This window comes from Lethenteron reissneri, chromosome 38, assembly GCF_015708825.2.
Source record: "Lethenteron reissneri isolate LAM-NWPU_2019-01 chromosome 38, ASM1570882v1, whole genome shotgun sequence".
Taxonomy (NCBI): Eukaryota; Metazoa; Chordata; class Hyperoartia; order Petromyzontiformes; family Petromyzontidae; genus Lethenteron; species Lethenteron reissneri.
In genome coordinates this window covers 541228-564368 of record NC_083816.1, presented here as the reverse complement: position 1 = coordinate 564368, position 23141 = coordinate 541228, and the positions used below count along the sequence as shown (strand labels likewise).

General features: G+C 48.6%; 1 protein-coding gene across 1 annotated transcript in view; it reads right to left on the bottom strand.

The window, feature by feature from the left end:
- NUMA1 (nuclear mitotic apparatus protein 1) overlaps window positions 1-23141 on the bottom strand; it is a 42879-nt gene that overhangs the window by 12890 nt on the left and 6848 nt on the right. The window contains 11 exon segments of the mRNA XM_061566867.1: window positions 1-831; window positions 1216-1338; window positions 2782-2922; window positions 5444-5549; window positions 7600-7714; window positions 8788-8951; window positions 9578-9722; window positions 11253-11349; window positions 18559-18639; window positions 19440-19525; window positions 22406-22485. Coding sequence (XP_061422851.1) covers window positions 1-831; window positions 1216-1338; window positions 2782-2922; window positions 5444-5549; window positions 7600-7714; window positions 8788-8951; window positions 9578-9722; window positions 11253-11349; window positions 18559-18639; window positions 19440-19525; window positions 22406-22485 — 1969 coding nt within the window.

The window sequence follows — 23141 nt, the reverse complement described above, 5'->3', positions numbered from 1 at the left end:
TAGCTTGTCCTGCTCTTGCTCTACGCAATTCCATTTTTGTTTGAGAATAATCATGTCCTGCTCTAGTTTGCGTTTTTCCTGGTCCAGTCTCGACTTTTGTTGTCCTAAATTAATATTAATTTCATCCTCCATTGCTTTCAGAGCAGCTTTTTCCAGATTTAATGTATTTTTTTCCTGATCTAATATGACTCTTTGCTGCTCCATTGAGGCTTCTGTTGTCAACATGTGAGCCATTACAGTGGACCTGTTCCCCTCTCCCATGGCTATCACAGCCATTCGCTCTTTTTCCAAAGCAGCCCTCTCTCGTTCGAGGATGTCCCTCTCTTTGCTTAGAGCCACCCTTTCCTGTTGTAATAAAGTTCTTCCTTGCTCCAAAGTGTCCCTGTGGCCAGTGTTTTTCAATTCAAAGTTCTCCTGCACGTCACGCGCAATTCCCATCTCTCTGCGGGACGATGTGCTGCTCCCTTCCAACGAATTTTGTTTCAAGGTGCTGGACCGTGCCCGAGTGGCCTCCACACCTTTGTCTTGAGAGTCTCCGGTTTGCTTACTTTCATGACCATCCAATTCTTCCCTGAATGTGACATTGCCTTGATCCACCATGGAACCATCCAGCTCCATTGTGGATTCATTTGGCATGAGATATTTCCTGTCTTTCACTATGAGTGTGCCGCTATCTTGGTCTGATACATTATTAAAGTCAGCAGGTTGTTCCTCCCGTGAAGATGTGGGTGTGTCATGGCTGTGCGTTGTATCTGTGTGCGCCTTGGCTAAAGGTGGCAGCCCAATGTCAGCTCTCTTCCGTGCTTTCTGACACATGTGCCATTCTTCCATCTGGAATACACACACAATCGCACATAAACTTCACAATAAAAGCAGTCAATTAACATAAAGTGATAACATCTGTGGCAGGCTAGGTGCACCGAGTCCACATGGGGGTGGTGAAGACTTGATAACAGATTGCGAGAAATAGGCGTTGTGAATTACCAGGCAGCAGTGACTTACAAATACGTCAATTTTAATCCGCACTTCTCCACATTAATTCGTCCGAGTCTCAATGATCTACTGATTGTGATCTTCGCTTCTTCATCTCTGCCGACGGGTGGCCACTGCCAACTACCAGGTGGCATCAGCCACAACCCATCCCCACAACGGCTACTCTGGATACTGCTGGTACCAAACTCAATTTTGAGTGAGCACAATGAATGCGTAAGCCACCTGTAGGACCTCCGACATGACCTCCCCGGGCGGCAGGTTACGCTGCTCCTTCAGAGAGGCTTCCTTCTCTGCCAGCACTCCCAGCTTGCCCTGCAGGATTCGCACAGTCTCCTCCAGCGAGGCCTGTGCACATCGTGTGAGCGGTGACGTGGCCCAGCGGTAGAAAATTGGCTGCTTGCTGCAGGGGTTTGCGGTTCATATCCGTCAGGTCATCCTAGTTATCACTGCGGGTGTGTTGCCCGTACAAACACTACGCGCTGTCCACTTAAAAGTAGACATTAAAGATCCCTTGTCATAATTCTAAACGAGTAGGCCATTATGTGCCGGTGTCATGGTACAAATTTTCCCAAGTTGAAATGAACCAATTGGGATAATACATAGCAACATCACCCTCTACTGTAAAAACGTTGCAGGACCTTCCTGAAGAAAAGTCTTCAGACTCAGGGAGGCTTTCCAGGGTAAACAATCATAAGTCATACTTGAATTCTGGACTATAACTAGGAGTAAAAATAAAAACTAGGATTAAGAATATTTGAGTTCACCCACGTTAAATCCTAAACAATCATTAAGATCTTGATTTGAAGCTTTCGTGACTGCAGGAATCCATACTATTTGGTTCTTTCAGTAAAGTCACGTAGGTATAAAATAAAATAAATCACGACGTTTCGGGCGCAACACAAGCGTCCGTCATCAGGTGGGAAAGCATGATCTGCTGCTGAGGCAGACTGTTTAAAAACCTTTTAAAACAGCAGATCATGCTTTCCCACCTGATGACGGACGCTTGTGTTGCACCCGAAAAGTCGTGATTTATTTTATTTTATACCTACGTGACTTTACCGAAAAAACCAAAGAGTAATAATTAATATTCATAATACTGGCTGCGAAAACCTGTGTGTAACGTAAACCTAGGCTTGCACTTGGCCATCAGCATGTTCTTGACATCACATGTACGACGCTTCAATTCTAAGAGAGTGGCAATTACATTTCTAGTCGATTAATCAACTTAATGGCCCCAGCTCCAAACACAATAATCACCATGAACCAACGGGCAGTTACTCAAGTGGGGCTATGCTGATGGCTGCCTTACACCAGGCTTCAGACAAAAGCAAATCTAGCCTTACCTTGGCTAGCCATCAGCATGTTCCAGAAATCATGAGCAAGTATCACAGCAGTTTCCGCAGCAGTTCTGCCTTATATGTGTGTTAAACCTGGGCAAAATTGAGGGGGATTTGTTTGCATCACCATGCACATTTGTTTTACTTTATTTCACGAGGTAAGGCCCACTAAGCTGTATAGCACTTATTCAAAACCGTCCTGGCCACAAATGATAGCTCAATAAATTGGCTTATAATATCGAAATGTATAGCAGCCATATAATCTAAAGGCGTCTTTCTAAATGTGGAGGGGAAAAATCAAGGGACCCAAAGACAAATCCACGCGACCACGGAGAGACCACGCAAATTCCAAATATACAGGCGTCAGGGTTGGGATCGAACCCACGACCCCTGTATACCAAGCAAGGTAGTTAACATCTCGCCACTGTGGTACATATGACAGTGCAAGTACCTTGCTGTTGAGTGCCTCTCCCAGGGCCTCTTCGAGCCGATGGATGCGCACCTCTGCTTCTGTGTGCCTCTGCTCCGCACTGCGGCTCGATTCCTCCAACAGCGAGCGACATTCCACCAGGTGTGTGCAGCTCTCGCGCACCTGCACACTCGTGCAGCAGAAGTGCACGCGGCTCAGCAACCCCACCGGCTTCCAGCATTCAACCACCAATTAGCAGTGACACCACCGCCGGATGGCAAGTTACCATTCTGGGATGTTTTAATAAAAAGAGACCAGATGGCTTAATAGTACACTGTCTACAGGAAAGCCACTCATACGGATGCCTACCTAAAACCGGGCTCCCACCACCATCCATCCCAGAAGAATTCCCTCATCAAAACTCTACACCATAGATCTCGATGTATTTCCGACCGTCATCACAGAGCCAGTGAACTGGAACACGTACACAAAGCTCTCAAGATGAATGGATATTCAGACTACACAATCCGTAAAGCTATCACCCCAACCATTGGGAAAGAACCATCTAAGGACCCAATCAACACCATCACCTTGCCATACATAGCAGGGGTCACTAAAGAGATTTACAAAATCATAAGCAAACACAAGATCCAGGTTCGATTTAACACAGTACATACAATTCGTGATCTGATCCCATCTGTGAAGGATGTGATCCCGGACATGCAATACCACGGCGTCTACAAACTAAGCTGTGTCTGCGGCAGTAGTTACATTTGGGAAACCAAGCGACATGTCTCGGACCGTGTTCGTGAACATAAGGAAGATCTGAAACATGGTAGGACCAATACCTCGGCCGTGGCTGACCATTGTTTTAATGCGGTGGGCTCACACGAAATTAATTTCGTGAAGATGAAGGTACTTTTCAAGCCCACTAACTATCAACAATGATTCGTTCATGAAGCCATCCATATATAGAGACACAGACACAATTTCAACCGAGAAGATGGGTACAAACTGAGCAATCATTGGAAGGACGTTATCAACCAGTTTAAATCATAATTGGCTATGATGTTCCCATCCTACCACCTTCTGATGTTAGGTTGTGCTTTACACCCATTTCAAACTTGCGCTTTCAGTCACTTCGCGCGCTGACCCCTTGGTTGTGGCTCTGCGATCTTCCATTAACATGCTAATCTCTCTTTAACATGTAAATTTTCATCTGGCAGCCCTTTGATTGGTGGAAAACGAGCCACCGCCGGGCTCGCTGCCGAACACTTACATTATCATTGGCTGCTGACATTTGGGCTACGCCCATTTCAAACCCTTATCAACAGTTTCCCTTGGAAGCTAACCTCCTTTTTCCTGAAGACGACCGCTTGTGTTGCGATCGAAACGTCATTGTTTTCTGTTATTTTTTTATTATTTTCTTTGAACCTATCTATGTGACTTTAACGAAAGACCCAAGAATATGAATTCCCTGCAGTCACGGAAGCTTTAAGTTAAGAATAATCTTTACAACCAAAATTTTGCTATTAAATATATTTTATTTGACACGACGTCAAACATCGCTAGAACAAAATCCAGGAAGTCAGAATTGTTCCCAAACTTACCGGTGAGCTGAAGCGATAATAATTGGCGCGTTGCACGCTTATACACGGAATTCAGTGATCCCTCGTTTATCGCGGTTAATGGTGACCGGAACACCCCTCGCAATAGGTGAAAATCCGCGAAGTAGGATTGGCCCCCTAGGAATTTCCGTATATGTGTGTGTGGGTACCAGAATGTTTAAAATATGTATATTTATACTTTATATATATTTTACTTAAATCTATTTAATTATAAAACCTTAAAATTATACATTCACTCTCTCTCTCTCTCTCTCATACGATACGTATTATGGTGTTCTACACTCACCAATCACAGTAGTATCTTGAGACTTGACTCCAGTAATGACGACGACGACGATGACAATGACTACGATGACAGACCTGTGCAGCTCGATGAATGTGATGATAAATGATGATGATGGTGTTACTGCACAGGTATAACGAGGCCTTTAAATCAGTTCGAAAAATCCGCGATGCACTGAGGCCACGAAACTTGAACCGCGAAGTGGCGAGGGATTACTGTAATTGGTTTGGCTGTATTGGGTGCAGTAGGGTCTCAAGGACACAGATTGGGTCAGATCAGCAGTCAAGAAGCTCTCCAGCGACATTTGTTTTTTACTCATTTTGGCTAGGGTTAGCTTTTTGGCTTACCAAAATTGTGACTGAGACAAGTGCGCAGTGCGGGAAAAAGGCGTGGACAGAAGTGGTAAATAAAATAATGGGTGGGCCACACGCGGACTCATCGCTCACCTCTTGCTGTGCGGCCCGGTTTCTAACAGATCACGGACCGGTACCAGTCCGCTGGCTCGGGGATTGGATACCCCTGGGTTAGATCATTACCTGGCCTAATCCAGGCCCAGTAATTAATACTGGCTGTGTTAACCACTGTGTTAAATTATAGTTCATGTCGCCTGAACTCTGGCGATGTTTCCTAGGAAAAAGCCAACTTGGACTGGTCCCAACAAGTTACAATACAACAGACGCAGTGACACAGTCCCATACAAGCAACTTCCTCCTTGCATCACACATCCCTAACAAGGTCTCAATGTGCGTGTGTCTACATTTTGGTTTCTTTCACTGCTGGAATGAACACTCACCTTGGAAGACAGCTCACTGTTCTCCTCGGCAAGTTGAATCAGTCTTTTTCCCATAAACTCATTCTCCTTCTTCAACTCCTGGCATTGTTTCACAGTCACAGACAACCTGCGTTCATTCAGATGGGCAGAAAGGCAGTTCATGAATTGGACTACTTTTCACGTGCACATGCAATACATAATGTAAGTCTCTAATATATTGTGCGTGGCAAGTTGTGGCAGGGTGTGGGATAGAGGTGTGCTAGAGATGTATGAGCTAAAGGGTGATGATGGATGTCTCGGTTTAAATTCAGATGCAGCCATAGATCAAATTAGGTATTCAGTGCAGCCCTAGTTTTTTTAGCAAGACTGTCAATGGAATGTTTTAGGCAAAGACATTTTTTTTATAAATAATATATTTTACATACCAGCACAATTATTGTACACAAGGTAAAATGTATCCATGTGGGGAATATCAGCAAAGGAACATGGATAATGAAGTTAAAATAGGAAAAATGGTGTCTCCCTGCTTAATGAAAGGAGCAGTGCTTATCTCTTGTTTATATCCAGGAACCAGCGCTCGAAAGTGAGTGGGCAGCGAGGTGGCCCAGTGGTAGTGGGATCGCCACTTGACAGAGTTTAACTAATGCCGTACTAATCATGTAACACGTGCCATCTCCTTCATATTCAAAATGGGCAAACTATTATGCGCTGGTGTCATGGTGCAAATTTGTCAAATTCAAATATTACCTGCAAATTACTCTTTTGGGTTAAAACAGAACATTACTCCCGACTGGCAAAACACAGAACATCGCTCCCTACTGCCAAAACACAGAACATCGCTCGCTCCCACTGGGAAAAATATATCTCCTGTGATAGCCCTACGCAAAAGGAATGGCGCGAATACGAAATTATTATCATCTTTAAAAATTATTATCAGTGCTCACAGTATTTAACCCAATCATAATCTGAATATTTATTTATCCTGGAGAAATCCGATGAGCTATGAAGCTCTTTTTCACAGATGTCCAGTAGGGGCGAGTCAGAAAGTTACAAACTAAAACAAAAACGATAGGAGTGCAAAGTATAGGAAAGATAAGCAAATCTCTAAAATAATTCCGTAAAATAGACTAAATGTAAAAGTTCTAATTGCATAAGTACACCAATACCCAAGCTTAGGCAAGGCAGAAAAAAAGCAAAAACAGTCTAAGATCACACCAAGATAACATGCAGTCCCTCAATAAAATTGCACATTAAAGTTAGAAATCACATTTGAAAATGCAGTTATATGCAGCACTAATCTTCTGCTTCAGGGTATTTTTGAATGACGATTTACAGTGTTAAGAAAAAACACAAGGTTGTTCCAAAAAATGTATTGTCAGCCTCCCACTCACTGCGCCAGGCAATAACTGGTCCAGCGCATACATAGTGAGTCCAACTGAGTCGCAGACGTTATCTTGGGAGCAACACTATTTATTCACATACAATACGTAACATAACACAACCTACACTCGGGTCTCGAATGCCAATCTAACCACGCTACGGCAGAACTAGACATGGTTCGCTATCCCGGTCCGGACCACAAGCTGGGTCCCTGACCGCGTGGCTAGAGGCTTCTTCTCTCCGACGTGGATCTTCGAACACCAACACTTGAAGAGGCCCGAGCTCCTCACGGAGCTCTCATTATATGCCCCCGGGGCTGGGGCTGGCTCCGCCCTTAGCCCCGCCCACCTTCTAGACTTCGAGCTCCCTCTCGAATGTTCCTGAGAGCTCTTCAGTACCACGTGACCGCCCCTCGGCCCCCGTCCACCGGTGCCCCCACTCCGGTATCGTCCGGTCAGGTGACAACAGGTCAGCCAGAGTATCATGCCCCAGGGTAACCCTGGCTGGCTGACGCTCCCTCTCGCTCCCTCACTGGGAGCCGGCACCGCACACTGCTCGCGGTGCCTCCATGCTAACCAGCGCTCACCCAACCATCGCTAGTGTTGGTACTACAGCCCGCAACCCGGGCTGCCCGCAATGACCACATTACCGGCCATGACTTCGCAAGTCCCGGCACCACACAGTGACAAGTAGTCACAACACATAGAAGACGCATTGCTGGGGAAGCACGCAGGCGATCCGAGTGGGTGCACAGGGAGGATTAGATGGCAGCAGCACGGCCTGCTCCAATTGGCTACCTCTGTGTTTTCTCGTGTAGCTCGGCCAGCTCGCTGGGGAGGGGTGAGGGAGGGCGCATCTGCGTGAGCTGCACCAGACGCTCCACTCGCCCACGGAGCTCTGCCACCTCTTGCTCTGAAGCACAACACACACCACACGTTCATGGACACAGCGTCATTTGCTGGCGCGTCATTATTATTATTGCATTTGTATTATGCAGGAAAGCCTCGTTGAGTCTCAAGTCTTTTTCTTTTCAAGAGGTGCCTGCCACATTTTCACAGTAGGGCAATGCAACTCTGTGTAATCCCAATTGAGTAAATTTCAGATAATTTTTCACCATTGGGATATGTGGCCAATACCAGTTAAATAGTATTTTGGTTATTTGTGCTCGTCATGAATAAAAAATGCATTCATGGAAGCAAGAATGCATTCCATGTATGCATTAACTAATTTATACAAGAATTACAAATATCCACAAAAACATCATCGAAATTTCCAAATTATACATTTAACAAATTACAAATTCAACTATCAACACCCAGAGGCAGATTTTATCATGTTTTTATCACCAAGTCAAAATAATATTTAGCATTCATTATTAATTATTCCCATCGTATACATTATTTATTATATGATTGTTTGGACAACTTTGCATTCAAGAACACCATGCTGCAGTGACATGGCACAGCGGGTAGTACATTAACCGCGGTTGGAATCCAGTCTGCTACCCTGGTTATTACTGTGGGTGAATTAGCTATAAAATGTGCCATCTGCTTCACAGTTGACGTTAAATATAATGCTGAATCTCCAAATGCGTCAAAATTATCTGCTATTTATGCCATTGTGATTAAGCACAGCAACATCGCCTCTACTGTTAAACTACTGCAGCCTATATTATTGGTTCTTTCGGTAAAGTTACGTAGAAGGGAAATAATAAAATTAAAACAAGAAAATTATAACAATAATTGCATTGTTTTATTTTTATTATTTTATTATTTCCCTTCTACGTGACTTTACCGAAAGAACCAATAACATGAATCCCTGCAGTCATGAAAGCTTTAAATCGAAAGATACTGCAGCCTATATCTGTGAAACACAGCGCCCTTCATAAAAGCCCTGGGCTAAAAAGTCCGAATACCAAATGTGTGATATTATTCATTATTATTAAGAACGAGACAGAAATGTTTGGCGCAAGCAGGAGGCCTCACCGCTTTGCTTGAGAAGCTGGGACTTGCTGGAGAGTTCGCCTTCCAGCTTCTCCTGCTGCTCCCACTCCTGACGAAGCTGCTGCTTCAGCCTGCGCACCTCCACGGCCGGCTGGTCAAAGAAACTCAGCATGGGAGATGAGGGGGAGTCCGGAGAGCTGAGCAAGCTGGAGGAAGACACGGGCAAACACGATTGCTTACGCCACGTGCAGAAAAATTCACATTTTCTATTTGTTGGCACTCATTTCAATTATTTTATTATTAAGCATTTTACCCTCTAAAGCTTCACGGAGTCTCAAAACTCTTTTTCAGGAGGGTCCTTCAAAGTTTTAATAACAGGGGGCAATGTTGCAACGTTGAATCCAATTTAACTTGCAGGTAATTTTTCAGCGTTGCGATGTACGTCCAATTCCAAATACATTGCATGCTTATTTAGCTGTGGGAGCAAACCGGATAACCCAGAAGAAACCCTTGCAAAACTAAAAAAGAACATAAACTCCACACAGAAAGGCGCCCAAGTCAGGAATCAAACATAGGTTTCTTGCTGTGAAGCAGATGCGCGACCACTGCGCCACCCTGCCACCCGTGTGCTCAAACATTGTGCGTGCCAACGTGCATCCCGTGTGTGTACGTGTCTGTATTCGGTAGCACCCCACCCCCCAAATGTTTTCCACTCCCCTTCTTACATGCATGTATATATACAGCGTACAGCACAAGCAGCCGTAGCAATGCGTGGTCACACGAGCGTATTATAATGCGCACGCGTGTGCGCATATGGCTCGCGTGCACACACTTGTTCATGCTGGAGGAAGAAGCGATTCTTTGGAGGTCCCGGAAGCGAACCCCTGCAGTGTGGCCCAGGGGCAGCGACGAGAGGGGAGACGAAATGCGTCCACTGGTCTCCTTGGTGGCAACGGAGAACACGCCGGGAGACCGCACTGGGGGGCACAAACGCCGAGTCAACACAAGTGAGCCACGGCTCATGGTGAATACCACCACCACTGCAGGTCACAACCCTTCTCTTTCTGCTTCTTCCCTCACCCTGCTCCACTTTGGAATTCCCTCCCATCGGTTCTTTCCGTAGCTCTAACAATGTTGCGCTATTCAAGAAACACGTAAAATATTACAGCTTCGGGAGCGCTGTTTGTTGCTAGCTGAGTTGCGTTTTGGGCCTTTGCTCAGTGACTGCATAAAAAAAACGCAAACCGTACAACAGCAGAGACAACGTCCGGCAGCCAACATGGAGTTTACATTTCAATTTTATTTCATTTAACCAGGAGAGAAGTGCAGTGTCGTCAAGTGTTATGGTTAAGCACCAGTGCAATCCTTGAAAAAAAGGCATTTGTGTATTTAGAGGGAACTCTGTTCACACAGTAGGCACCTGATACTATGATCGTTTGGATATCTACCAATACGAGTTTTTGAGAACACAATGGGAAAAAGTTTAACACAAATAATCAATTGCTAGGTACCTGACTGGCCTCTCTACTTGTGTGCTATGAAGGGCCATTGCCCAAAGCATTGCCTATTTTTATGCTTTTCATTTTAGGGCAGCGTTATTTATGAATGTGTTGAGATTTTTGCTTTATACAAACTCAACGGGAGGTCTTATGAAAACTGTGTCTATAACTAGAACTTTATGAAATGCCCAAATATTGCCGATTAATGTATCAACTTGATTAAAATAATCGACGATACTTCTTTAATACTCATGAAACGTTTATGCATGTGTTAAAAAATAACTGGTCAAAGCCTGACATAGCAAGGGTTGAATGCATGTTATTTCATATTCGTGTGCGCCATCACCATCACCATAATCACCATCATTATCATCACCACAACTTTAACCATTTTAATTTTTACCACCATTATCCCTACCACCACCATGAGCATCCGCCCGCTCCCCGATCACCAGTGAACATCAGCATTGCCATCACCATGAACATCGTCATCACCATAATTAGTCTCCACCATCATCAATAACAGCATTATCACCAGCATGATAATCCACAAGAGGTGTTTTGGGTTTGATCGCGTAAATATAAATGTGTCGTTAAACCCGTCACCACCCGACAGTAAATTAGTAAGGTTTGTCACGTAAACAAAACATGCCAATTCGTTACTAGTTCAGCACACCGGTGTTGGAGAGCAAACCCATGAGTAGTAACTAATTGGCACGTTTTATTGAAGTGATAAACCTTACTAATTGGTTGCATCGGGTGGTGGTGGGTTTAACGAGACATTTATATTTACGTGACCCAACCAAAAAAATATCTTATGGATAATATTGATGGCAAAAGCCTACGTGTTAAAACCATCATGATAATCACTAACATTACCACCATTAACATGGTCACCTATGGCGACAGCTGCCTTTCATAGACCGAGCTTCAGAATTGTGAACGTGCGTTCACTTTGGATGCGTAAGCCACTCGGTGGTATCGTGTGAGCGAGACTACCCTGCTTACCCACACAGCCCACGTTGAGCAGCAGCTCAAGGTTGACCTGTAGTTGAGGACTCTCCTCATTGTCCATCACAAACTTTAGAATTTCATGGAGCTGGATCTGGGGGATGGGCACGCACACACACAGTCATGCACCAGCATGCATAAAAGCTCACACGTACATACATTCATGTACAAACATGAGCATCTTGAAAATTTCCAGCCAGTACACGTGTAGGGACGTTGGAGAGAGGGCCGTTATGCATGGCAGCCTATGGGAAAGAAACACAGTGGGCGGGGCTACGTGTGTGCACAGGGAGATGCCCTCTGCGACGTCCGAGCCAGACACCCTGGGGGGGGGCTGGTTCGGCGTTACGATCCCCCGGGGCCCCACCCCTCAAGGAGGGTTGGGTATAAAAAGGGGTCGTTATAGGGGCTTAGTCAGTTATGTTATAGTTAAGCTAAGAAGTCGGAAGACGTCGTAGCTAGAGCCCTGGACTCCCCCTGATCGCCGCCCTTATCAGGGCCCCACGGGATCAGGCTCGAGCCAGTGGCGTGGTCCCGTGAACCAGAGCCAGTGCTCTGGGACTCCGGGTACCGAGCCCGATTACCAGTGTCGGGCCAGACAGCCTCCCCTAGCTCTTAGTGGAGGACACAAGGGGATAGGCTATGGATAGCTAGGGGTATTCCCTGAGTTATACGGGTGAGGGGGCCGCTACCCCCTCTAGGGCTGTCCTGTACTGGCAACTTGTTAAATAAATATACGTGTGCCTCAACTCCGTTGTCAAGCGTCCTCGACGGGTACTTCATCTGGCGTCAGAAGTGGTAAAAATGGAAACGCGCCATACAGCTCGGACCAGGGTACCACAAGAGGAGAACGCCGCGGAGATCGCCGAGCCCGAGACAGAGCAACAAGATGGGGTGCAGCCGGAGCCTGGCGCCTTCTCACCGGGACGTCAGCATGGAGAGGGGCCGCAGCCAGATGCACTACGACTGGCTCACGAACGGCTGGCGGAGCTACTTTATGCCGCTGCCGCCACACTGGAAGGCATTACGCGGTTGGGGGCTGGTGGTCCACCGCAGGGCGAGGAGAACCGGCGGCCGGAGCACTTTCCCGCCATTTCAGCGACTTCACAATTTGAATTTCCCGCCATGGACGCCGCGGCTGTTCGGGGCGTGGCCAGCTTAGACATCGGCTCCGACATCGCCGTCGCCGGGGCTGCAGCGTCATCGCAGCCGAAGGATGCGTCATCGCTGCCGCGACAGGCGATGCCATCGGCCAGTCGCGCCGAGGCACCGCCAAAGGGAGGTGAAAGCAACCTGCGGGAGTCCACATCGACCGCTGCGCTTCACCAAAGGCTGCCCCCGCTGAAGGAATTCATCGGTGCGGAGGGTGACTGGGGCGGCTTCCGGCGACGCTTCCTCGCCCATCAGGAGATGGCGCGGTGGTCCGACGAGGAGGCCCTTTGCGCGCTGCCGGCGCTCCTCGATGGGGACGCGCTCGCCGCACTCACGTCGGCGCCAAAAGAGAAGCGGGCTACACTACCAATGGCGCTACAGCTGCTGGCCGGGGTCTATGGACCTTCAGCCAAATGCCGTCAGCAGTTCTACGATCGCAGGCGGGGTGAAAAAGAGTCGCCTCTGGCTTTCCGGACAAGTCTTCTGGCGCTGGCAAAAACAGCCTTTCCCCGCATGGACGACGACGGCGTGGACGCAATGGTCGCGGAGAAGATCCTCCTCTTGGCGGACGACCTCGACATCGTCGTCATCGCACAAGGGGATGCAGAAATGACCTCCCTCCAGGCTGCGCGACTCCTCCACGCCAACCTTCTGCAGCAGCGGCGAAAGGCAAACAGGGCATCGGCTGGGCGTGCGGTGGCTGCAGCCACCCTTCCGTCAGAAGAACTTTATGCCGTCGACCATCGACGGCAACAGACGACGGGGGCGCGGCCGGGTCGGGACGGGCCGAGGCGTTTCGACCGTCCATCGTCTCCATCGGCGCTCCCGCGGTGCTTCAACTGCGGCATCCGGGGCCATGTCGCCTCGGGGTGCCGTTCTCCTCGACAGCGGGGGACGACGCCTCGACAGGACGCCGGCCCTCCTCTTCCTCCTCCCAAGCTCCAGCACCATGATCCGGCGAGTCGCGGCACCTCACATGTTTGGCCAACGCACCCACCTGTCGCACACTCTCGCACCATAACGAACGGGGGGCCGGTGGGGCGCTGCGATGGACCGGCGCGGATCACTGCGGGGACTCAAATCGAGCCCGAGCGGTGGTCCGTGTTGGCCCATCGCGTGGTGGCCGCGGCGTCGGGATCGTCGGCCGTGGTCGGTTACATTGATGGGGTGGAGGTACGCATCATAGTCGATACAGGGGCATCGGCGACAATTATTTCGGAACTAATTTACAATATTCTACCGGTGCAGAGCCGTCCTTTGCTACCGGTTAATGTCCCTTTCTATGCCGCTAACGGGGGCTCTCTCGGCATCGTGGGACAGATTCGAGCGCAAATTTCTATCGGGGACATCAAATTGTCGGGGCCGATTTTTGTCTCCTCCTCACTGGCAGTTCCGTGCCTGCTGGGGACGGACTTCTTGGGCAGGATGCCAATTCGTATTTTGATCGACCAAGGATGCATTGAGCTTCCGTCGGGGCGACGTATGGCGTTCCTGCCTTCCCCTGTAGCGACTCGGACGGCGTTCGCGACGGTACCGGCGTTCGTCGTAAAAACAGTGCGTGTGCCGCCGGGGGCACAAATGCTGGTACCTCTTAAACTTCGTAGGCCCTTCGCTAAGGGTGTTGGGGATCAGGGTGTTGTGCTGGGGCCGTCTAGGGCCGGGGTTAATGGGCCTCATTTAATTCCGGCCCAGACCATCGTAAGGGGGGACGAGGATCCCTTCATCGCGGTCCTCAATGTCGGGTCGCAGACAGTAGTGGTTCCCCAAGGGACTGTGCTCGCTCACGCGACGCCGGTGCCCTGCGAGGAACCTGCCGTGAACCACATTGACACTGCTGCTCGGACGCACCCGCATTCGGACGGCGATGAAGGGTGGCTCGACGCGCTTTGTGCGGGATCGACGAACCTGTCCAATTTAGAGCGCCAACGGCTTAGATCGCTGCTAAAGGAATTTTCCGACGTTTTCAGTCGGAATAAATACGATTTGGGTTGTACTCACCTGCTGCGTCACCATATTGACACGGGTGACAGCGCGCCTATTCGCCAAAATCCTTTTCGGTTGAGTCCCGCCGAAAAGGACCATGTCAAATCGGCTGTCGATGACATGTTAGCCGCCGACATTATCTCTCCCTCTACCAGCCCTTGGGGAGCACCGATTGTCCTGGTTAAGAAACAGGATGGCTCGTTGCGGTTTTGCGTAGATTTCCGTCGCCTTAATAAGGTTTCGGTTGCCGACGCATACCCGCTCCCACGGATGGACGAATCGCTGGACGCCTTGGCGGGAGCGCGATTCTTCTCCACACTAGATTTACTTTCGGGATTCTGGCAGCTTCCTCTGGACGATGATTCGAAGCCTAAAACCGCTTTCCGTACACCGCACGGCCTGTTCCAATTCAACCGGTTGCCGATGGGCTTACACTCAGCGCCGGCAACCTTCCAGCGGTTGATGGAATTGGTTTTGGCTGGATTGCAATGGGAATCGTGCCTGATTTATTTGGATGACGTAATTGTTTTTGGAAGAACCTTTGACGAACATCTCCAGAGGCTGCGGGCGGTTTTCCAAAGGATGCGGGCTGCTAATTTGAAATTTAAGCCCCAAAAATGCTATTTGTTTCGCGAGTCAGTGCGTTATTTGGGGCACATCGTGGGGCGCTCGGGTATTGCTACCGATCCCGCCAAAACGCAGTGTGTCAGCTCCTGGCCAATTCCGACCTCGGTGGGGGAGGTGAGGAGTTTTATTGGCTTCGCTTCATATTACCGACGGTTCGTCGCTAATTTTGCTACAATTGCCAAACCCCTACATGCTTTGACATCAAAAGGGGTTCGGTTCCACTGGGGTCGGGAGGAGGAAGTAGCTTTCTGCTCCCTTCGGGATGCATTGGTGAAGGCTCCTCCTTTGACTTACCCCGATTTTTCGAGGCCGTTTTTGCTCGACACCGACGCGAGCAACACAGGTATCGGAGGCGTGCTTTCCCAGGTGGTTGATGGCGTGGAACGGGTGGTTGCGTACGGCAGTCGGGTGTTGTCTCCAGCGGAGCAAAAATATTGTGTCACCCGTAGAGAACTGTTGGCAATTGTTTTCTTCATCCAACAGTACCGCCCATATCTGTACGGTCAGCATTTCACTGTCCGTACGGATCATGCGGCACTGCAGTACGCCCTGAAGGTTCAACAGCCATCGGGACAATTGTCCCGATGGCTGGAGGTCCTCCAGGATTTCGATTTTGACACCACCTATCGTAAGGGCATTCGCCACACAAATGCGGACGCTCTGTCGCGCATGCCAACCACCTCCGAATGCGCATGCCTCCTGGGGTCGGGGCGTTGCAAGCCAGCTGGGGACATGACGGTTCCAGTCCTGGCGGCCGCCGCCGATGTTGACACATCGCTCCCCGATGAGATCGGGAAACAGGGAAGGGATTCCCTGCTTGGGTTGCCTGTGATTGAGTGGGGACGCCTCCAGATGGAGGACGCCTCCCTCCTCGCACTGCGTCGTCGCGCCAGGGAGAGGGGGTGTGGGACGGGTGATGCCGACAATTGGGAAATACACGCGGGCTTGCTCATGCATTGGGACGGTAAATCCCACCGTCACCGGCTGGTAGTTCCTGCGGGGTTACGGGGTAAGGTGGTGTGGGCTGCTCATGAGCGCCTCCTCCACCTGGGTACCCAAAAGACCCTCGCCTCGCTCCAGCTGGATTTTTTTTGGCCGGGCATGACACGGGATGTCACGGATCTCCTGGCAGCATGCCCCCGGTGTGCGCAACGCAAACCACCAGCTCGGGAGTCGAACCCGCCGTTGCAGTCCATCACAGTCTCCAGGGTGAACGAACTCGTAGCGTTGGATATCCTGGGGCCGTTTCCCGCCACCCCTAGGGGCAATAGATATTTGCTAACAGGGGTCGAATACTTCACACGCTGGCCTATGGCCTGGCCCCTGGCAAATCAGTCGGCAGCAGCCATCGTGGACGCCTTTGTCCAAGGCTACGTCATGGACAAAGGTGCTCCGGAGCGGCTGCTGACCGACCAGGGTAAAAATTTTTCCGGGAACCTCCTCAAACAAGTCTGTGATCTCCTAGGTACAAAGAAGATTCGTACCTCTCCCTATCACCCACAAACTGACGGGATGGTCGAGCGTCTGCATCGTACCATCACGTCTATGTTGTCGCACCTGGTTTCGGAGTCACAGACCAATTGGGACTTGCAAATTCAAGGGGTCCTGGCAGCATATCGATTGGCCCCCCATGCTGCCACGGGATTTTCACCCTTCTTTCTCATGTATGGTCGCGAACATGACCCACCTGTTCGGGCACAGCTGCAGATCCCCGCGCCTCTAGGTAAAATTAAATTGGACGAGCACGTTAAATTTAACCTTCAAAAGCTAACTGAGGCGCGGGATGCTGCCATGCTCAATTCCCGCATGCGCCAAAAGGCGAATGAGCGCCTCAGACTTGCGCGCGCGCACGTGCTGCAGTGGAAGCCAGGGGACAGGGCATGGCTGCACTGTCCCCAGGTACCGCTTGCGACCTCCTCGAAACTGGTACGGCCATGGCGGGGCCCCGTCGAGGTGGTCGAGGTTTTGCGACCGCAGTGCGTTCGTATCAAGTGGGGGAGGCGCCGGTGGTTCGTTCACCCCTCTAGACTAAAACCCTTCGTTGCGGTGCGGGATTCTGCTCCACACGCGCAGGGCCAAGCATGTGAGGGGTCGACCGACCCGGAGGGTCCGCCTCTGTTGATCTCACCTGACGTCTTGCCGGTTGCCCCGCCCCCAGGTTCTCCCGGAATGACGGGCTCGCGCACATCCCTCACGGGGGATGCCGAGGGTCCCGCCACTCCAATTGCGGACTCGCCTCGGATGGGACAGCGGCCACCGAATGGTCCGCCATCTGAGGTTGGCCCTTGTGACGGGCCTGCGGCAAGGACGCGCGCTAAAATGCGCAGACTCTTATAAAAACACTGGAACGCGAACAAGAAGTGAAAACGAAACGAAAATAAGAAGAAAATTTTTTTTTTATTTTTTTTGCGTTTTCTGGTACACTTTCGTGTGCTATTGTTGCTGGACGCTGCGTTCGTGTGGCGCTCTTGGCGCGTTGTTGTATTATGGCTGTGTGTGTGTGTGCGTCTTGTGTGCGTGTTGTGCGTGCGCTGAGGGTTCCGGGAAATGTACATATCTTGCCTCTACGGATTTCGTATTTATTCGGGGGGGGGGGGGCGCGTCGGTTTGTTCTCCCTTTAGGGGCATTGTTAGTGTTGTTGTTTAATTCTCGTTCTGTTAAATGGAAAAAAAATGGGGCACACACGGGGGGAGTCAAGGGGTAAAGATTCATTTGTTGAAATTGTTGCAGCCGGGACGGCTGCGAGCTATGCGGGGGGGAGTGATGTAGGGACGTTGGAGAGAGGGCCGTTATGCATGGCAGCCTATGGGAAAGAAACACAGTGGGCGGGGCTACGTGTGTGCACAGGGAGATGCCCTCTGCGACGTCCGAGCCAGACACCCTGGGGGGGGGCTGGTTCGGCGTTACGATCCCCCGGGGCCCCACCCCTCAAGGAGGGTTGGGTATAAAAAGGGGTCGTTATAGGGGCTTAGTCAGTTATGTTATAGTTAAGCTAAGAAGTCGGAAGACGTCGTAGCTAGAGCCCTGGACTCCCCCTGATCGCCGCCCTTATCAGGGCCCCACGGGATCAGGCTCGAGCCAGTGGCGTGGTCCCGTGAACCAGAGCCAGTGCTCTGGGACTCCGGGTACCGAGCCCGATTACCAGTGTCGGGCCAGACAGCCTCCCCTAGCTCTTAGTGGAGGACACAAGGGGATAGGCTATGGATAGCTAGGGGTATTCCCTGAGTTATACGGGTGAGGGGGCCGCTACCCCCTCTAGGGCTGTCCTGTACTGGCAACTTGTTAAATAAATATACGTGTGCCTCAACTCCGTTGTCAAGCGTCCTCGACGGGTACTTCACACGTAACAAGAATGGGCTCTTTTTTGGTGGTGTCGCACCCTGCATAGACAATACGGCAAATCCTTCTGAATCCGGATTAAGTGAGGAGAGAGCCTTTCCAGTTATGGAGAATATCTGGCATACTGGGTGATGCGATATCAGCCGTGAGCCACAGAATCCACAAAAGGCAGGCTGAGGCAGTGCCGCATGGCATTTGTACCTGCGTATCTGGGTCCAGGAACTTCATGCGCGATTGAATCTCCGTGCTCACCACAGCGCAGCACAGGAATGCCACCGTCAGCTGAAACGTGACAGCAAATTTCTCAGCTAAAAGAATGCTTCCAGGAGGGCCAGCATATATGAAATCGCAGCTAAAGTAAAACAAAGGGCAAATATAATGTAACCAAAACATCCGACCAAAGACAGTGTTGATACTGTACCTGCTCAAGGTAAGAGTACTTCATTTCCCAACACTAGAATTTATGATGCGTAAATTCCACGTGGAGGTGCAAGAAACCAGTCCCTCAGTTAAAAGTGGCATCGGTTAATAGTTTCGGTTAACGTTTCGCCTCCCATTGCACCCCCATGGTTTCGACTAACGTTAAAATTTTGATTTACTGTATGTTTAGGTCATGCACACAGCACCAATTTCCACCAATCTGAGTGCTCATAATCGGGGCTGAGCCATGCCCTCTGCCAATCAGCGACATCCATTTACAAGCGTTAAGACCTCCACTGACTTTGTTTAAATTATGTTTTCTGTTTTGCCAGTAGAAACAGCTCTGTTGCAGACTCAGTGATATTTATATACTCGATTAAGTTATTTCAGTTAACAGTAGTTTACGTGGAACAGATTAAAGATGTTAACCGAGGAACTACTCTATTGGGATGTTTAGCCAACTCCAATAACGTGTGATTATACATGTGGGAGGAAACCGGAAAAGCCGGAGAAAACCCACAACTGTGAAGAGGATAAATAATCAATCCCCGTACAGATGGATTAGATTGAAATGAATCCCCTCGCTGTACTGCTGTCTACCCATGCGATTCTGTAAGCACACCTCTTCAGTAGAATTCCTAATGAGTGTGTGAGTGACTTGCCTTAGCCAGCTCCAATTCCACGTGCTCACCCACTGTTAGTGCATCCCAATCCACTGTCTGGAGACAAGCATTCTTTTGGAAGAACTCTGCATGGCCACACAAGGTAAAAATCACCATATTTAAATGGCACCAGAATCCATGATGAGCTATTATACAAAACATACATTCACGCTATCCACTCGCTCAAGAGTGGTCAGTTGACCTCTATCGCGACTACCATGGTTAAAGTTCCTGTGAATTTCAATAATTGATTCCACCCATGTTGAGGACTCAGTCTCAACATGGGTGGACTGAGACTGTTGTCTCATCCATACTGTGTTCCACCACCACACTCGCTCACCACACCGCAGGCTACAACACATCTCTTTCTGCTTCTTCCCTCACACGAATCCACTTTGCAATTTCATCCCACTGTCTCTTTTCCCAAGCTCTTATAACCCTGCTCAATGCAAGAAATGTGTGAACTCCACTTGACATTTTGGGTCTCAGGGTCTGGTGTTCAGAAACTGTGTTTAAAAAATGAAATATCATGCAGGAACTGGAACAGTCTGCCCAAGCAGGCACAATAGTACTTGGGAGCTCTAATGATGCTGCCCACCACAAATGAACGAATCTTCCCCAGCTCCTGCTGCACCAAGAGCATCTGGCAGCACTTACACTCACTTGCAGTCAGCATGCCTGCAGATAAATTTCTTTCTGCTCTCGTCAAGCATTATAGAGACCAGAGCGTTTGCCAATTTAATGTACAGATATAATCACCTTCGCATTGCTCATTTATGATAATAGATTCCTTGTAAAAGGTTTCAGTTTGGTGTTTTAACATCTAAACAGCTGTTTTGTTGCCAGAAAAAATGGGAAAAACCCATTATCATATTTTGGTACTGTAAATTGCTAATTGAATTGCTGATTTGTCTTCATACCCCATACAAGGAATTTCCTTCTCAACATTGAGGTAACATTGTGTTGTGTTACGGTGAAATCAAATCATTTCTCGGCTCCCTCACGCTTGTATATACAAGTCAGTACTCTACTGACTACAGCAACTGCTACATTTCCTACAACATTCAGAAGGTGCACACGACTTGGGCCATTTAAAAATACCGGCAATGGCCCGATGGTCGAGTTATCTTAAGTAGTAATTTTAAACGTGCACAAACTATATCAGCTTTGCGAAACTGTAAGCTGTGGAGAACTTGGTTGCATTCGATATAACATATTTTTTAAGTTGCCACAACACGTAAAGCATCTACAGGCTAACCAAATTAAATTCATATTTTCAATATATTCCTATCATGATTCAGTTGCACGATTTGTGCTTCTGCAGACCATTTACAGACATACCCTGGTTTATGCCCAGGATGCGTTCCTGAAAACCAAAACGTAAACTGAAAGTAGTTCCATCAAAGATTTTTTGGTGGATCGATAACCCGGTACAGTACCGAAACAGAGGATACTCAGTAACTCATTGCGCATCTATACTGTACAACCATCAGTGTGGAAAGCGTATACATTATTGATATTACCTTATCTATTTACTACATGTAATTTTAGTTGTTTATTATGTAAAAATAGTTTACACTTGTATAATAATAGTCACCATGAATACGGTATGTGGGAAAAAAATGTATGAATAGAGTAGACACGAAATTGACTATAGCCAGTCAGGGATGCTAACGCTTGGGCACCTCAGGACATCTGCCACCTGAACGTTAGCTGTGGAGCATAAAAAATGTGGGGCTTAAAGATTAAATTCGTAAACCTAGAGTACAGTCCGTTGTCCCATAACACGGTAGGTACGTTCCCTGAAGAACACCGCGTTATAGAATAATCGCGTTATGATAAATGTGGGATCAAGCACAGTCCACGAAAACACGCGAGATGCATATGCAGGTTGAACAAAGACTAAGGCGTGTGGGAAACATCCAGCAGCATCCCGCTTTGTGTGATGCAATGGACAAGCCAGTCGTACAACTGCTTATTCTTACTCGCACGACATAGTTCTGTTCGCTCGATCACGTTATTTCCAATTCGCACTCCACGCATATGAAAAATTGTGTTCCATAATACAGTCATCGCATTATATCAAATTCACATTATGAAAAGACGTGTTATAGGAGAACGGTCACAGCACGTAAAATGGAAATGGGTATCAATAAGTTGAGTACGTTATAGCGAAAGTACGTAAAGCAGGCAGGCGTACATCGGGGTGTTACTGGACTTTGGTGAGCGTGCACACATTTCCGCTTTGGTAACTAACACCGCCTTTGCATGTGTAGTGAGTCCAACGGAGTCGCAAACATTGTCTTGGGAGAAACACTATTTATTTCACCAACTCAACATAACATAACACAACCTACACTAGGGAGTTGAATGCCCATCTAGCCACGCTACGGCAGAACTAGACACGGTTCGCTATCCCGGCCCGGACCACAAGCTGGGTCCCGGACCGCCTGACGAGAGGCTTCTTTAACCTGTCGTGGATCTTCTTCACCAGCAACCCGGAGAACCCTTAGCCCCTCACGGGGCCCCTGTTATATCGGCCTGGGCTGGGGCTGGCTCCGCCCCTCACCCCGCCCACCTTCTAGATCTCTCGAGCTCTTTCCCGAAGGCTCTTTTATACCATGTGACCGCCCAGTGTCCCCCGTCCACCGTCCACCGGTGGCCCCCCTCCAATATCATCCGGTCGCGTGTCGGCTGGTCAACCAGCGTATCATGCCCCAATGTAACCCTGGCTGGCTGACAATCCGGTTCGCTCCCTCACCGGGAGCCCGCACCGTACACTGTACGTGGTGCCTCCGCACTGACCAACGCTCATCCAAGCCCCGCTAGGGCTGGTACTACGCCCAGTAAGCGGGCTACACATAACGCCAAAACATTACCCGGCACCAGTGACATTCAGTCACTACACATGCACAAAAGATATGCGTAGAATTAATCATGTATGCACATGTGTTTGTACCACTTACGATGCAAGAATTCCCTTATGTAATTTCCTTTTTCATATTCTGAACTCTTCAGCAGCGGTTTTACATCCACACTGGCCTTTCTGTTCACACAAATGCAAAAGACAAACATCCTAAGTTGCCCTTTACAGGGTGTTGAGGTAAGTCCGGTTAAGCAAGCTCCTGCTCATGTCGACAAACATTAGCAGTTTCACAGGTTTCTTAGGTTTAAGACCCCTTGTTGAAGGTTACACACGTAGATGACCCAGCGTTGTGGGATGTTGTTGGCATGAATGACTCTATATAAAATGAAAGTATTATCAATACTATATAGATGAACACTGAAGGATAAAAGGTGCAAAAATATAGTTGCCACGAGCGATTCATTAATTGATGCAAACTTATGTTCTGGGCTACAAAGCAGAAATTTGCAAATAGTTGAGTCTATGCCCATAATTCTTAGGATTTTTCGGTAAAGTCACGTAGGTAAAAAATTAAAATTAATAAAAGTCAAATAAAAATCACGACGTTTCGGAAGCAACACAAGCTTCCGTCTTCAGGTGGAACAGTCACAGCACGATAGCTGTATCAAGTGAGAGAATTTACAGGAAAACCGTGTTTTTATATATACTGGTTAAGGGTGGGAGGAGCCAAGGTAGGCCCTGAATATTATTTATGTGAGGTTCGGTGCGGCTGAAGCACGCTGTTAGGAATGAGCCTTTGTTGTGTAAACTAGGTGCGGATGATGTAAAGGTGCAAG